Source organism: Mugil cephalus, chromosome 20, assembly GCF_022458985.1.
Source record: "Mugil cephalus isolate CIBA_MC_2020 chromosome 20, CIBA_Mcephalus_1.1, whole genome shotgun sequence".
In the NCBI taxonomy this organism is placed as follows: domain Eukaryota; kingdom Metazoa; phylum Chordata; class Actinopteri; order Mugiliformes; family Mugilidae; genus Mugil; species Mugil cephalus.
In genome coordinates, this window is record NC_061789.1 from 10,590,104 (window position 1) to 10,604,023 (window position 13,920).

Here is a 13,920-nt window from a genome sequence, read left to right on the forward strand (position 1 = left end):
TTTAGAGGATACACTTCAACTGACACCAAATAAACCACTTACTCATGTCCTCGTTCTGGAGCTTTTTTCCTGGTTTCACATCATCTTATTCTGAAATGTTTTATTCTGAGCATTTTATTTATTTATTTATTTATTTATTTTTGACTTCTCCACGCCGACTTCGGATTTGGGTCGTCCATTCTCGATCTTGACAACACCTGCCGACGCTTGAGCAAGAAAATATCTGCATTCTTCTTATGAATGAACAGTATCGTTAGCCTCCTCCGCGAGAAAAGCGGCACTGATGGTGATAATAATAAAACATTTTATTTGTATAGCACTTTTCTAAATACTCAAAGACACTTTACAAGGAGAGAGAAAGCAACAATAACAATGAAAACATGTCATGAATAAAAATAGAAACAACTTTAAAAAGAGAAAATACAATGTCAGTAGAATTGAGGGTATTTCAATGAACACCGTGTTAGCGAGATAATCTAACAGAACTACATACTGGATCCATGAATTAACTGTCACTCCTCCCGACTGACCGCTTTACAAAATTCTTCAACGTGGCCGGCTGCGATCGGCTGGAGACCTGGGTGTTAAATAAAACCATCCTTCTTCCCCTACACGAAAAGAAACACTGGGAGGTGTAGCTGGGGTGGGTCCGGGGGCTGAAAATACACTGGATATTTTGGCCGCTGTAGCTTCCAGCTGTGGTTTCAGGTGTCGCGGGCTCAGACTAGGCCCAGTCACTGCTGCCGAGTCACTGGAGGTGGACGAGAGTGGTGGTAAGAGGAGGTGGGGGCTGATGTAAGGCTGATCTTACATCTTCATAGTGGACACAGCTCTGGGGGGAGGCGGTAATAATTAAACAGCACTTGTCTTAAAGTGCTTTTAAGTGAGAGGAACACTGTAACAGTCAGTTTGAAACGAGAGGGATGAAGACTTTTCTCGACGACAGCAGATTCCCCGAAACTAAAATGACTTGAAACGACCTGATGAGAGTTTAAAAACAAAACAAAAAAAAGAGCTTAACGAAGGTGATGGGCGCCACACAGAGGCCAAACGGCCGCGTGCACGTTGAAATGTTTTGCAGAGGAGCTACCGGCCGAGGGGGGTCGGTCGTGGTCCTTGGAGATGAGGTGTGCGATCACACTGGAGGTAAAAAGGAATCAGCTTGAGTGACGCCTGCACAATATACACAAAGTTCGCTCTGTCGAAAGAGTTTGAGGTTTGATTCCTTATTAGATTTTAAAAAAAAAAAAAAAAAAAAGGTGGGTGTTATGTTCATAAACATATCGGACCGAGGAAGAATTTTTGTCACATTTACTTGGCGCCCGGGAATCCCTCGACGTTGGGGGCGGGGTGGGGGGAGTCTGGGTCACCCTTTGATAAAAATAGGCTTTCATTTAACATATGGAAAAAGGGTCGGGGAGGGGGGGAGAGACACTATTCATAATGGGAAGGATAGATATTTTCATAACTAGGAGGATGGGAGAGATAAATTCTTAGTGAGAGGACAGATTAGAGGACAAACATTTTAACTTATATCCAGTACATGGCATAGATCATACATGAGGGTCAAGGCAACACATTGTTTTAAACCTAACTACTCAGTAATCAATCTCAACTAGTTCATAATGGTGCCCGTCCCCATTCCCAAACACAACGTTCCAAAGAAGGGGTGAGGGGACGAGGAAAGGGCGGGAGGAGGAGGGGGGGGGGGGGGGGGAGGGGGGAAGCGGGGGCGTCCGGCAGTCCTCCATCCATCCATCCATCCTTGATGCTGGGTCTGAAAGGGGGTTTGGGGGGGTGTGGTTTGGAGGTCGTGTCGTAGGTGGTGGTGGACGTGAAGGTGGAGGGAGGGAGGGAGGGGGCAGGGGGAGGGTGCTCGGTTCCAGGCAGTCTCATTGATTGTAGAGGGACCGCTGCTCCCAGGGCATGGCCTGGATGGTGCGTGGCACGGGGGAAGGCTTGAGCGTGGGCGCTCCGTTCGGATGGAGGGAGTGGCCGATGGGGTTGATGGTGGTGAGGGGCCGCTGGGGGGCCAGAGAGAAAGTGTCCTGGTGCTTCGGCTGAGAGCGTCGAGAAGAGACAGCGGGGGGGAGGGGCGGAGGGAGGAGAATGAGGGAGACCGTTAGACGTCGTCAATGGAGAGACTTTGCAGAATAATAAATAATATATAAGTAAATGTTTGATGCATGAGAAGAATGCAAAAAGCAACAATGAAGGCAGAGGACGTGGAGCAAACAGCAAAACAACATTCAAATCTTCACGTGTGGACTAAATAAACGTTCCTGAGAAGCTGCACTGTGTCCTCTTACATGTCAAGTCTTTTGATCGTGCACAGATCCCAGTGGGTTTTTGGACTCTCAGTATTTGTGTTGTGGTCATTTTCTTCAGCTCTTTTAAACAACTAGTTAACGGGTCAGTTTAACGACTCATTTTTTTTTTTTTTTTTTTTAAATGAGGAACCATTTAACTGTTAAACAGGTTATTATCACTAAATATTCTTACATTTTATTACACTACAGGGCAAAAATTTTGGAAGCAAGATCAAATTACATATGTAATTGCTTAGATTTTGTTTTCCTCTTCCTCTAGTTTTAACAGCACGGCATATACGAGGCATTTGTTCCACAAGGGATAATTACATGCAAACTCTCAAATGCTCAGAAGGATTAAAGTGAATAATGCAAAGTGTGATTTTTTTTTTACTTTTGCACTCAAGTGTTGACTCTTGCAAATCTTCTCGACCCCAAAACTAAGCCCTTCTTCTTTTCTTTTGCTGACATTTATTCAGCGATGTTCAGGTAACATTAATGTACACTTAAAGGTAAATTGAGGAAAATGGTTCATATCAATAAAAGCAAAGTGTGATCATCACTAGAACTCATGCTGGTTTTTAAGAAAGGCCTTGTGAACGGAAACTCCAAGTAGCTTCCAAACGTTTGCCCTGAAGTGAACATACTTTACATAAGAATTGTTATTTTTATTTTTGTGTATTTATTTTTATATATTGCTGATATATATACTGAACTGTTCTTCCCTTAAAGAAACTCAAAGTGCAAAATGTTTTTGACTGCAAGTTGATTATTAAATTATTTCCTAATGGCAATAATCAGCTGAGCTCAAGAGAATCAACACAGGTTTTCTCTCGGCCTCTTGTTCATCTTATACCAGCAATCACTCAGTATGTTTATATGTGCATTGAAAAAACCTAAACTATCGCCTTAATCCGACTTTAACTGGACAACTTAAGTGCATGTTAACGCGTTACTCTCCCTAACCCAGATAATGAAACTGGAAATCAATTTTCTCTCTGAACTACTATTTATCAAGTTGTTGTTTGAAATGTCGGTCTGTATTTATTAAATGACATAAGTCAGCCAGAAGGGGGGTCGTATTAACCCTCTGAAAAGACACATATCGCCACCTAGTGCGGAGGAGGAGGACATGTTCTCATCAGTTCTACGTTTTTCTCTGTTTCATGTAAACTGGGACAAGGAGCATATTCAGACAGTGGAAATATGAGCATAGCTCGATTAAGTTGTGCATGTAAACACACTGAGTGTGAATGCTGCTGCTGCTGCTGCTGCTGCTGCTGGTGAAGGTGTTTGTGTTGACTTTGGTGTTTTCACACGTGTGGTTGGAGCCTCAATAACGTGTTAAAACACTAACGTCACACAAAGCGAAGCCAGCATCTCCCACGTTCTACAAAGTAAAAACTCTTTATCGACACCAGTGACTTTGACATGTACTCTCTAATTTCAAACTATTCAGATTTAGGGAGATGAACAGTGTTTCTGATGTCATTTAAAACGGATGTTGCAGATTCCAACCCGAAGACTTGAATAACCCAAATATTTAAAACAAACAAACAGAAAAAAAACAACTTGATGCATCTGTGAAGTCAAATGGCACGATTCATGTACAGCCCTCAGTGCAACAGTGAGATGTGAAGCAGGGAGAATGATTATCATGAGAGACGGATCAAGTTAGCAGCTCAGCCCCAGGTTAGTCGTGTTAGAGAGTCTCCTACCGCCAGAGGGGATCCACAGCTCACAGGAAACCAGATAACGACCTATAGATTTAGTCTGTTGTTTTTCTCAGAAGGCCACTGGGAGTATGAGCAGGGAAAAGTTACCATACTAGTCTAAACCCAGGTCAGTGGTTCTCTTAAAAAAAAAAAAAAAAAAACTCTTCATGCCTGAATGATAATTAGCATTAATAATAATAATAATAATAATACTACATGTTTTATCGTTTTAATTGCAGTTTTTGAGCCAGGATTGCTGATCAAATGGACATATTACACTAAACACTAACAGCTGACGGGTAAAGTTAAGATGAACCAGCTAACATTAGCTTTTTTGTTCAGTTTTTCAGTTCATATATATATATATATATTTAAAAATCACAATTACAAGTTTCAGAGTAAACGACCGGCGAGCTCCAAAATTAATAAGATTTCTCACATTTAAAGGACTCGTTAATGACTCAATTTTGTGGGGGAAAAAAAATGGTGATGATGCCCCTCGAAGGGCTACTAGATACTTTCTTCTAAATACATAATTTTTCCCGAGTCCAAATTTCCTCAGAGTTGTTCACGACATGTTCACAGTCCCAAAATTAGATGAACCTGACCCAGGGACTGAGGTACAACACCGGTCAAAAGTTTTAGAACAGCACGCAAGTATCCTCTGGTATAGTTGGGTCAGGGCCTCATCCTACAGCAAGATAATGACCCAAACCTTTAGTCCAAGCTAAGCTAAGGAAGGTAAGGAAGCTAAGGAAGCTAAGGAAGCATGGAGTGGACCATGGCCCAGTCTCTAGATATTAAACTCATGGACACAAGAGTGAAAGCAAAGCTACAAGTGCCGCACATTTCTGGGAACTTCTGCAATGAAACTGTGAGGAAAAATATTTGATTTCCGTTTTTAGAAAGAAAGAATGTCACATCAGCCACAGAAGGTTATTTTGATGAGTTGACAGTTCAGAATATATTTTTAGATATATATATATTAACTTCTGTTGTTTATTTGGTCTATGCTTTTATTTCAGAGTAAAATGAGACATTAAACTGCACACATTTCAATAAAAAAAAGAAAGAAAATAATAGTGTTCTAAAACCTTTGACCGGTAGTGTAATTAATAGCAGCGTATAAACATATTACTGCCCATTTTTATATTGTGTGTGCAGCAAAAGTCACTTCATTTAAAATTAGTTTTTAATATAAATTAATTAAAAAGACAAAAAAAATTACTGACGTTGTGTTTAATATTCAAACTGGAATTTAAACCATTACTTACAACCTCTATTATTTCTGTTGGTTTTCTCTTTGTTGTTTTGCTACGTTTCAACAATCTACTTCCTATCTTCATCCTAAAAGCTGCCAAATTAATTGATTCATAATAGTTGCCTCCGTAATTATAAAATATCACTGTAATAATTACAGCGACATATGTTTCATCTCCAAATTGAAGGAGACCGTTACCAGGCGTCTACTGTTTCTCCTCTAATATTTCCCGTGTCAGCGGTGACTAAAGCCCTGCGCTGTTAGAAAGCATTAGCCCCCCTCTCCAGGTGTTAGTAGGTGGACAGGGAGAAGAGGCAGCTAGCCAGCAGATAGCGAACAGCGGGTGTTGTGTGTGGGGCGGTGCTCTCTCCTACCATGGGGTTGGCGCTCAGCCTAGTGTATCCCGAGCTCATCTCCTTTACCTCAGGCACCAGGGGCTGGAGCAGGGAGTAGGAGGAGGACGGGGTGGCGCTGGAGGAGGAGACGTGTTTGCTGGAGGACGAGCTCCTCATGCTCTGCTGGCTGCTCTGAGAGGACACTGAGCTTGGACGGCCCTGCTGGCGCACACACACACGCACAAATCTCAACACTCTTAATGCCAACCAGTAGAAGTTTATGTATTATTTTTTTTTTTTTTGCCTACCTGGTGGGGGTCAGGCACAGACTGGCTGGCCACGCCGCCGCCCGGCCCTCCCTGGGACATCGGTGAGACGCAGTGGGAGGGAAGAGGTTCCTGTTGGCCATGTCCTCCGTGTTGCGCTTGCATCATGGAGCTAGCATTGTTCTGCTGTTGTTGCTGCTGCTGTTGTTGCTGCTGCTGCTGCTGTTGACGTCGAGCGTTGGAGAAATTGGAGCGGCGACCGCCAGACTGGACGGAGAGAGACAAGGGAGACGAGGGAGTTAAAAACCCGTCCCCGTCGTCGCGGCTGCGCTTCATGCCAGTAACGCATGCTTGTAACTGAGATAATACAGATTTGAGGAGTGGTGACGGATGAAGGATGATACTGTAATCTTATAAATCTCCACACTCAAGTTTCCTTCTCGAAGCTCGGTGCTGCTCTGAGTTTATGCGTCTCAGCTCTGCCTCACACTCGTCTCCTCCCACTGCCCTGTCCCTCTTTACGCCTGTCAATGTGAGCGGATGGAGTGGTCAACTTGCACGTACACGCACAAACAAGCAAACGAACAAATACACTCACACAGACATCGAGTAACAAACCTAGAGCCTACGACTAAATATAATCTGACAACTCGGATATAGTCGACTTCACAACTTTGGGGATTTTTGGACGACGTCAATTTAAATCTCAAGTTCAGAGACTAGACACAACGATCAGGCATAACATTATGACCACCTTCCTAACATAAAACAGTTGTGACTCATCAGAGAATAGACGTGGGCCTTCTGAGGGCGTCCTGTGGTGTCTGGTAACAGGAGGCATTTGGGTCCTATGGGTTGAGGGGAGGGGCCTAAAAGTTACAAATAATTAACGCTGTGGATATTTTGAGCAGTAAGTAGGCGCCTAGAGATCACCCTCCACTCAAAGGCTGCTTCTTTACTCGATTTTGAATTCAAGATGTCAGCGGCAGAGTCAAAAACACTCAGGAATCCCATAAAGATCACGTCTTTATTTACAGTCCTGGTGTTTTCACTCTCTAAACATTTATGCTGCTGTTCTACGAGTGTACGGACAAAATCTGAGAAACTTTGTGGAACTGAATTATTCTTCTTATTCATTCCACATGTGCTTTTCTTGCAGGGGAAAAGTTACTGCATCTACATCACAGTATATCGGCATGAAAATAAATAAATAAGCGCCTTTAAAGGGGCCGTCCCAAATCCTGATGAACTGGAAATACGTGGCCTGTGGACAATGTCTAAGCCACATTTATATACTTGTCTAGAGCTCCGTTAATCACAACGCCACCATATTGGCAGGAAAGCGCGCTTCTCTGATGACTATTTGGTCGACAACTGCAAGCAACTGACTCATTAACGTGGGGCTTGTTGTGCCCCAGGACACCTGGACAGTCGGGGACAAGCGAAGAGGAAATCGTTTCCCAAAGATCCCACGAGATGGCAGGTGTGAAAATGAAGCGGTGAGATCCCTGAACAAACAGGTTTTTCTTGTATAGCGATCGCTTTCTATCAGGGACAGAATCCAGCATTTTCCAGGAGTAATGCCTTGTTTATTTAGTTTTTATCGCGATGTCCAGCAGATTTCTCTTCATAGAGGCAAATCAGGCTGATGTTTACAACATGGATTACAGAGGAACGTTGCACATGCAGCATTAAAACTACTCACAATGACAGAGAAATTAGTTACTGCGATTACGTTACAGTGGATAATATCTACACGTAGATGATAAATTAGACATTAATTTAAACTGGAAATGTCATGAAAGTTATAAGGCATATAACAGTGATTAGCTCGTTACATTATGCTGCCGCTATGACAGCGTAACAGTGACGAAGAGACTCTTTTTTTAAGCTACAAACTCCAAAACGGGGCGTTCATCTGGACGCCTCTAGTCTCTTGTTTGTTTTCAATTAAAGTTAATATATATCCAGATACGACAGGTCAGGAACATTGTCACCGTTGGTGGTTTTAATGCTCAAAAAAAAAAAAAAGCACAGCTGGGGCACGATAAGAGTCTGTGATATATAATATGTTCAGTTTTGCCTAGTACTGGTCATTTTGTATCTGTTCATAGTGATGTAAACTCTGACGGCCTGAAATCAGCGCTGCCAACATGGCGGCGTCAACAAAAATGTCACGGAGCTCTATGGGCAACATGTTCGTCTGGGGTTGGCAGTAAAATTGAGCCTGAATTACGTCAAATTAAAACTTTTGTGTGTGGAATTTTAAATGTGATGGTCAGACACAGGCTCTTGCATTTGCTTTAAAGTTGAAACCAGACCAGTTACTGGGATTTTCCCCCCCGACCATCACATCCAAAACACCTGAACTAGTTGGCCCTTCCTCACAGCTCCACCTCAGTCTGCCTGACACACAACAACAACAACAACACACACACACACACAAGCGCGCACACACACGCTCACGCTCACACCAACCTGGTTTTTGGCCGCGGCGCTGCAGCGGTGCTGGGCCAGGTCCAGCATGGTTCGGTAGCTCTTAAAGCAGGACGGGCAGTTGAACCGGTTCTTATGAACCAACCCGACGCACACGCAAGACACACAAACACACACACATACACACACATATAAGTTTGGATTACTACACTTGTATGGAAAATCCGCTGATTCGTATTCGTCCTGATATCTGAGCCCTGACCCTTTCCCTAAACTCAGCCTAACCCTGGTCTAACCCTAGCTGCACAGCTTTTACAACAGGAGGCCTGACGAAAGGTCCTCCGGGTCACTAGTGGCTGGAAGGAGGACAGAGGGTCAAGGAAAAACATGCCACACTCGCGCAACATGCACACTTTTCATCAAACAATGCAATAAAATCATCATCAACGCTCACACATCAGTATTTCTGCACAAATAACACGAAACCAATATAAATTTAAACCCTTTTAACTTCACGTACCCGCAACACATTTCACACAACCAGTCGTTTGCTCGTCGCAAAAAGTGCTACTTACCCCGTGACACAAATGTGTGAAACAAATTGTTAAAATGTGCTAAAATTGGTACCAACAGTTTACAACCTGTGTGTGTGTGTGTGTGTGTAGGTTCTGAAAGAAGGCAACACTTAGTGCCAGTTTGCGGTCTTTAATCGTTTACACGCTCTAGCGTGCGAAGTGAGACGTGGCATTAAGTGCGTCTGCGACGGTTGAATTATTAGTTTAATGCGACGGAAAGAGGCCGCGCGGCGCGAGAGGACGGCGTCTCTGACGCTCACGGTGAAAACTGGGCACAAAAACGTCGGTTGCAGCCATCGAAAGCACGGACGTCTTGTTCAAGCTTGTCCGTAATAACGTATTTTACACTTAATGAGCGCAGCCTGTCGCGTCGCTCCTCCTGAACTTCACGTTTACTCGCGGAGCGTTTTACTGCAGCGACAAACTGAAGCAAAACTAACACACTCGCGACATTAAAGCAGTTTCGCACGCGCAGCGTCGTGTGGTGTTGCTCTCCAAGAATCAGCTTGGGTTCCTGTGGTGTGCCAGATAAAAGGCATTTAGAGCGAGGAGGAAGTACACTCTACTCATTTGTATGTGTGTTTTTAATCTATAATTCTCCCAACTCTTGCTCAAATACGACTTTCACACAGATGATGATTCCAGCCAAACCTTAGTGCTGGAGGGAGGAGAGGTGTTATTTTACAACACGCCTTTTTTTCTAAAAAGACGCCGTTCACTTCAACTGTTCCTCTGAATAGTTCTGATGTAATAAATCTGGTGATATGCGACGTCTGTGGTCGGTGATTCATTCTGTTCCACGAATACAAAACAGAAAGATTCACAAGAGGAGCCGACATATCTGCGCCAGGTTCGGAAGGTGCAAACTTGAAGGTGAGGTTTCTCGAAACAGCTTTCCAGGTCACGGAGTATCGTGTTTATTTAATTGTCGCAGCGTTGTACAATTAAATTTCACTGGCGCATTTAAGTCCGTCTGTGTTGTTTTGGACTCTATGACCCATTTTTCCGATCATGACAGTTTGAGGGTCGGTTCAGAGCCAGAGTCTAACATTTAAAATACTCATAAACGTCACGTTCGACCTTCGTCGCATCGATGCAGAAGAGTCAGCAGCCGTGTTTGCAGCGTCACTTAATTGTAGTTGCTTCTGTCGTAAGCGTGCCGACATAAAAATGCAACTTTGAAATGCAGACGGTGGCTTTTTGCTGTGTCTGGCCCTGGCACTGCTGGTAAATGCATACAGATAAATACGCTGTTGTGGTTAGTGACTAATTCACATTGGTGCGAATGAGCCATCTGTGCCCTTATTTGGCTCTTTGACAAGGGTTTATGAAGAAACATCTGTCACTTTACGCCTTTAATTAAAGAGATCACATTTACTTAACGGTTCATGGAAAGTTGTGCTTCCACAACAGTTACTGAAGCAGTGGGATTAATGCTGGTGGTAATTTCAGTGGAGTTTCAACCAAATTTTCCACAAACTTTCTGAAAACAGCACGGAGGCGCTGGAGGAAGAAACGTGCCGAGGACATATTACAAGGATTAAAATATTGTATCATCCAAAAACCGCAAAGATTTAAGTTAAAATCCTCTAGTAAAGAGTAAAGACTGAAAGTTTGTTTGAGGAGCTTCGCTGCATCTGTGGTACAGATTAGTGGATATGTGCGACACAGCCTTTGTTGACAGCTTGAGCACCACTGTGTTAATTATCCCTTCCTAAAATAAAATTTTTGACTGTCACTAAGTGTATGTGTTCATCCTGAAACGAAACACATCTAAAAAAAGGCCTTAAATTTACACATAACATTTTCCTCGAATATAAATCACGCAAGTACGTTTTTAACTCTCACAGTCAAAGAGACGTCCCACTGGCAACATGAATTAAGCCTACGCCATATCATCATCATCAGCATCGCCGCTCTCACACACAAACCTACCTGGTTGGATGCAGCAGCGGTGCAGCGGTGCTGAGCCAGCTCCAGCATGGTCCTATAGCTCTTGCAACAGGAGGGACAGTCGAAGCGGTTCGGCCCGTCGTCGTGAATCCTCTGGTGGTTGCGGAGGTACCGGGCCAGGCGGAAGGCTTTGCCGCACAGGTCGCACATGTAGCGCTTCTGACCGTGGATTCGCATGTGGTTGCGCAAGGACATGTAGTTGGTGTAGGGCTTGCTGCAAAAGTCGCACCTGGTGGCGAAAGTGTTTATTATGTAGAGTTTACCGAAAGACGTTTAACCTCAAATCGAAACGACAAAAGCCCCAGACCAGTACCTGAAGTCTCCAGTCTTGTGGGTGAGCTTGTGGTTGAGCAGGGAGCTGGCGTGCTTGTAGGCGCAGCTGCACAGGTCGCAGACGTACGGCCTCTCGTCCGACTCCATGTCGTCGGGCGCCGTCGTCGCCGGCTGCGGCGCCGGCGCCGGCGCTCGAGACTCCATGGAGAGACTCGAGCTGGAGAGTGACGCTGAGGAGAGGCTGGACGTGGAGAGGGCTGCCGAGGACGAGGGGAGCTGATCGCACCAGCTGATGGTCGAACTTGGCTGCGTCAGAGGAGAGGGAAACGTTAATGCAGACCGTGATGCGTGTAGAGAAGCAAATAACACTCTTACGACTTTTTTTTATATGATATGTACTTGTCCAAGAGATAGGAATTTGTATACGTGAAGTACTGGATAAAGAAGGAAAGGAAGCGGCTGCAGTCAGATCTTAGTTTGACATACAACTAAAACTGATACGACCATTTTTAAATGCCAAGTGTCTGCGCTTGACACAACCTGACACCCACAGCTTTTTATACATTTCATCAGTTCACTGACCTACTCAGTCTCCTCTACTCCTTTTACAACCATCACCTGACACTCAGCAACCTGCAGTTGATTGCCACAATTTGGGGATTAAATTAGAAAATAATCATTATGCTTTATGATGCCCACTGTGCAAAAACTGTCCAGGATTGTGTGTATGTATATATATATATATATATTATTACGGCATCCGGCTAAATACTCATGAATGCATTCTGATACAACAGTTCTACACTGAATCCCAGCTTTCAGGAAGGTGATGATTCATCATTTGTTTAAAATAACAGCTGTGTTTTCATCTGGAAGCTGTGCTTGGTACAACAATTTAATCTAAATGCTTTGCAGACACATTTCTCGAACCACAGACCACATCCTCCAAAGTGATCATAAGATTACATAAAGTCAACATTACAGGAAGTCACGAAAGCAGATTTGTTCCTGAAGTAAATCATATTATGATGGCTCCGTTTCCACTAGTGCACCTAATGTACTGGTAAATTATTGTATGTATCTTCAGCAAAAGACTTATAATATATATATATATATATATATAAAAAAAGAAAACAGCAAGTGATCCTGGAAAGTGATTCTGACACCTGTCTCCCAATGATGACAGATTCAGCGACCCGTGTTGTTATTGCTAATAGCCCCACAAACTGCACGTGTTTCCAACAGTGGAAGACAGGTAGCGGAAAATGTGTTTTTTTTTTTAAACATATAAATTGAATTGTGTTAGTGCCCGTGCAGATAATCTTTGGGCTGAGAGCGACCATGAATGAACCGCACAGTCTGGCATCACAAAGGGGTCTTTCAAAGTCCTCCGCGGGGCGTCTTCCGCTCCCGTTTCCTGCGGGGCAGCCCGGCCGTGTTTACTTTGCGCTGTTAAGCTAACAATATCGGAGGCCCCGTGCGTGCACTTGTGCTCAAATAAACCTTTTTTGTGGTTTGCTTCAGTGTACGCTGAACTTTATGAACCCAATATTGCACGCGGCTGTGTCTTCAGGTAAAACGTAAAATGTTTTTTCCTGTCGTTCCCCGTTCGACTGGAGCAGCGAGTGTAGCCTCAAGTTAGCTCTAACTCGGTGATGCTTGGCTGCTTTGACGCTATTTTCTTAATTATTCTCATTGCTTTGCGGCAAAGCAACACCACAGCACCGGAAGCAGCACGTCTAAATCCACCATTCCCCCTTTTAGAGGCATAATAAAAACAACACGAAGGATAAAACCCATTACTAGCCGCTTAGCTCGGCAGCTAAGTCAAACTAGGCCAGGATTCGCTCAGCATGACGATTAGCCGAATGCTAACGATGCTGTTCTGGAGCATATCCTGCAGCCTTGGACCACCCAGTGCTGCTAAACTGAATTGCCGACACACAATAACATTAAAAACAGATGCAACGCTGCGTGTTTAGCTGGTGAAATGTTGCTCCGTTAGCCGGACCGGGCTCGCTGGCTAACAGCGGTGGTGGTGGTGGTGGTGGCTGCTGGTTTTCTTACTCCGGTGTCGTTGGGGTCCTTTTTCCAGAACAATTGGGAGCAGTGGCCGAAAGACTCTGTCGATGTCACATAGTTCACTCCGTTTCTATCTTGAAAGTCTCCATGCGTGCTGCCGGTATTTGTCCTGGCGTACATCGTCGGTTTTCAGATTCTTCGACTCTTTTTTTTATTAGTTGAAAAGAAACAGGGCCGCTTTGTCGGGATCTTCTTCCGAAAAGAAAAATATTACTTCTGTGAAATGAGCGTTTTGGCGGCGGACATATTGATGCATGTGAGGCATTACCGCCGCCTGCTGGCCTGGAGTGTAACAACACATATGAATAAAATAATAAATAAATACATAAAAGTACCAAAACATAACAAAACATAACTCTGAGTCTGAATTTCAAGAATAGACTCAAGGAAAAAGTCATAATTCTGACTTTGTTCTCAAACTTTTGTTTATTATTCTAACAATAATGACAAAGAATAGAGGAAAGTTTGAGGTCAAATGTCAGAAGACTTCGTAAAAGAATTAATAAATAAATTCACAATTATCACTTAATTCTCTTAAAAATGTCATAATCCTTTAGCTTCTAACATCTGTAGTCGAGGTCACATTTCAGATGTCTAACAGCTCCACAAATGAATGATAGTTCTTCCATTTTTTTCTAAACATGTTTTGATTTCACTTACTGTTCCATTACCTTTCAAAAAATAAAGATTAAAGATGGAACTGAAAAAGGTTTTG

General features: G+C 43.5%; 1 protein-coding gene across 5 annotated transcripts; it reads right to left on the bottom strand.

Moving 5' to 3' along the window:
* Positions 1-290: 290 nt before the first annotated feature.
* On the bottom strand, positions 291-13,432 carry LOC124998397 (zinc finger protein 646-like). 5 transcript variants are annotated; one of them, XM_047572764.1, is made up of 7 exons: positions 13,191-13,432; positions 11,164-11,429; positions 10,833-11,079; positions 8,365-8,454; positions 5,929-6,153; positions 5,708-5,842; positions 291-2,060 (listed from the first exon to the last, which is right to left on the bottom strand). In XM_047572764.1, exons 1-7 carry the CDS (start codon positions 13,323-13,325, stop codon positions 1,893-1,895), a joined length of 1,266 nt encoding a protein of 421 aa, XP_047428720.1. In that variant the 5' UTR covers positions 13,326-13,432; the 3' UTR covers positions 291-1,892. The 5 variants fall into 5 exon arrangements, with proteins under 5 accessions (XP_047428720.1, XP_047428722.1, XP_047428718.1 ...); XM_047572766.1 differs by having other exon boundaries at positions 5,708-5,839; positions 13,191-13,430; XM_047572762.1 differs by having other exon boundaries at positions 5,660-5,842; positions 13,191-13,429.
* Between the last annotated feature and the right edge of the window lie 488 nt (positions 13,433-13,920).

Coding starts and splice junctions, on each gene's coding strand:
- LOC124998397 (XM_047572762.1), bottom strand. CDS start 13,325: ATGTACGCCAGGACAAATACCGGCAGCACGCATGGAGACTTTCAAGAT. Junction 11,430..13,190: donor AGGACCCCAACGACACCGGA/GTAAGAAAACCA, acceptor CCTCTGACGCAG/CCAAGTTCGACCATCAGCTG. Junction 5,843..5,928: donor CTGTGCCTGACCCCCACCAG/GTAGGCAAAAAA, acceptor TGTGTGCGCCAG/CAGGGCCGTCCAAGCTCAGT.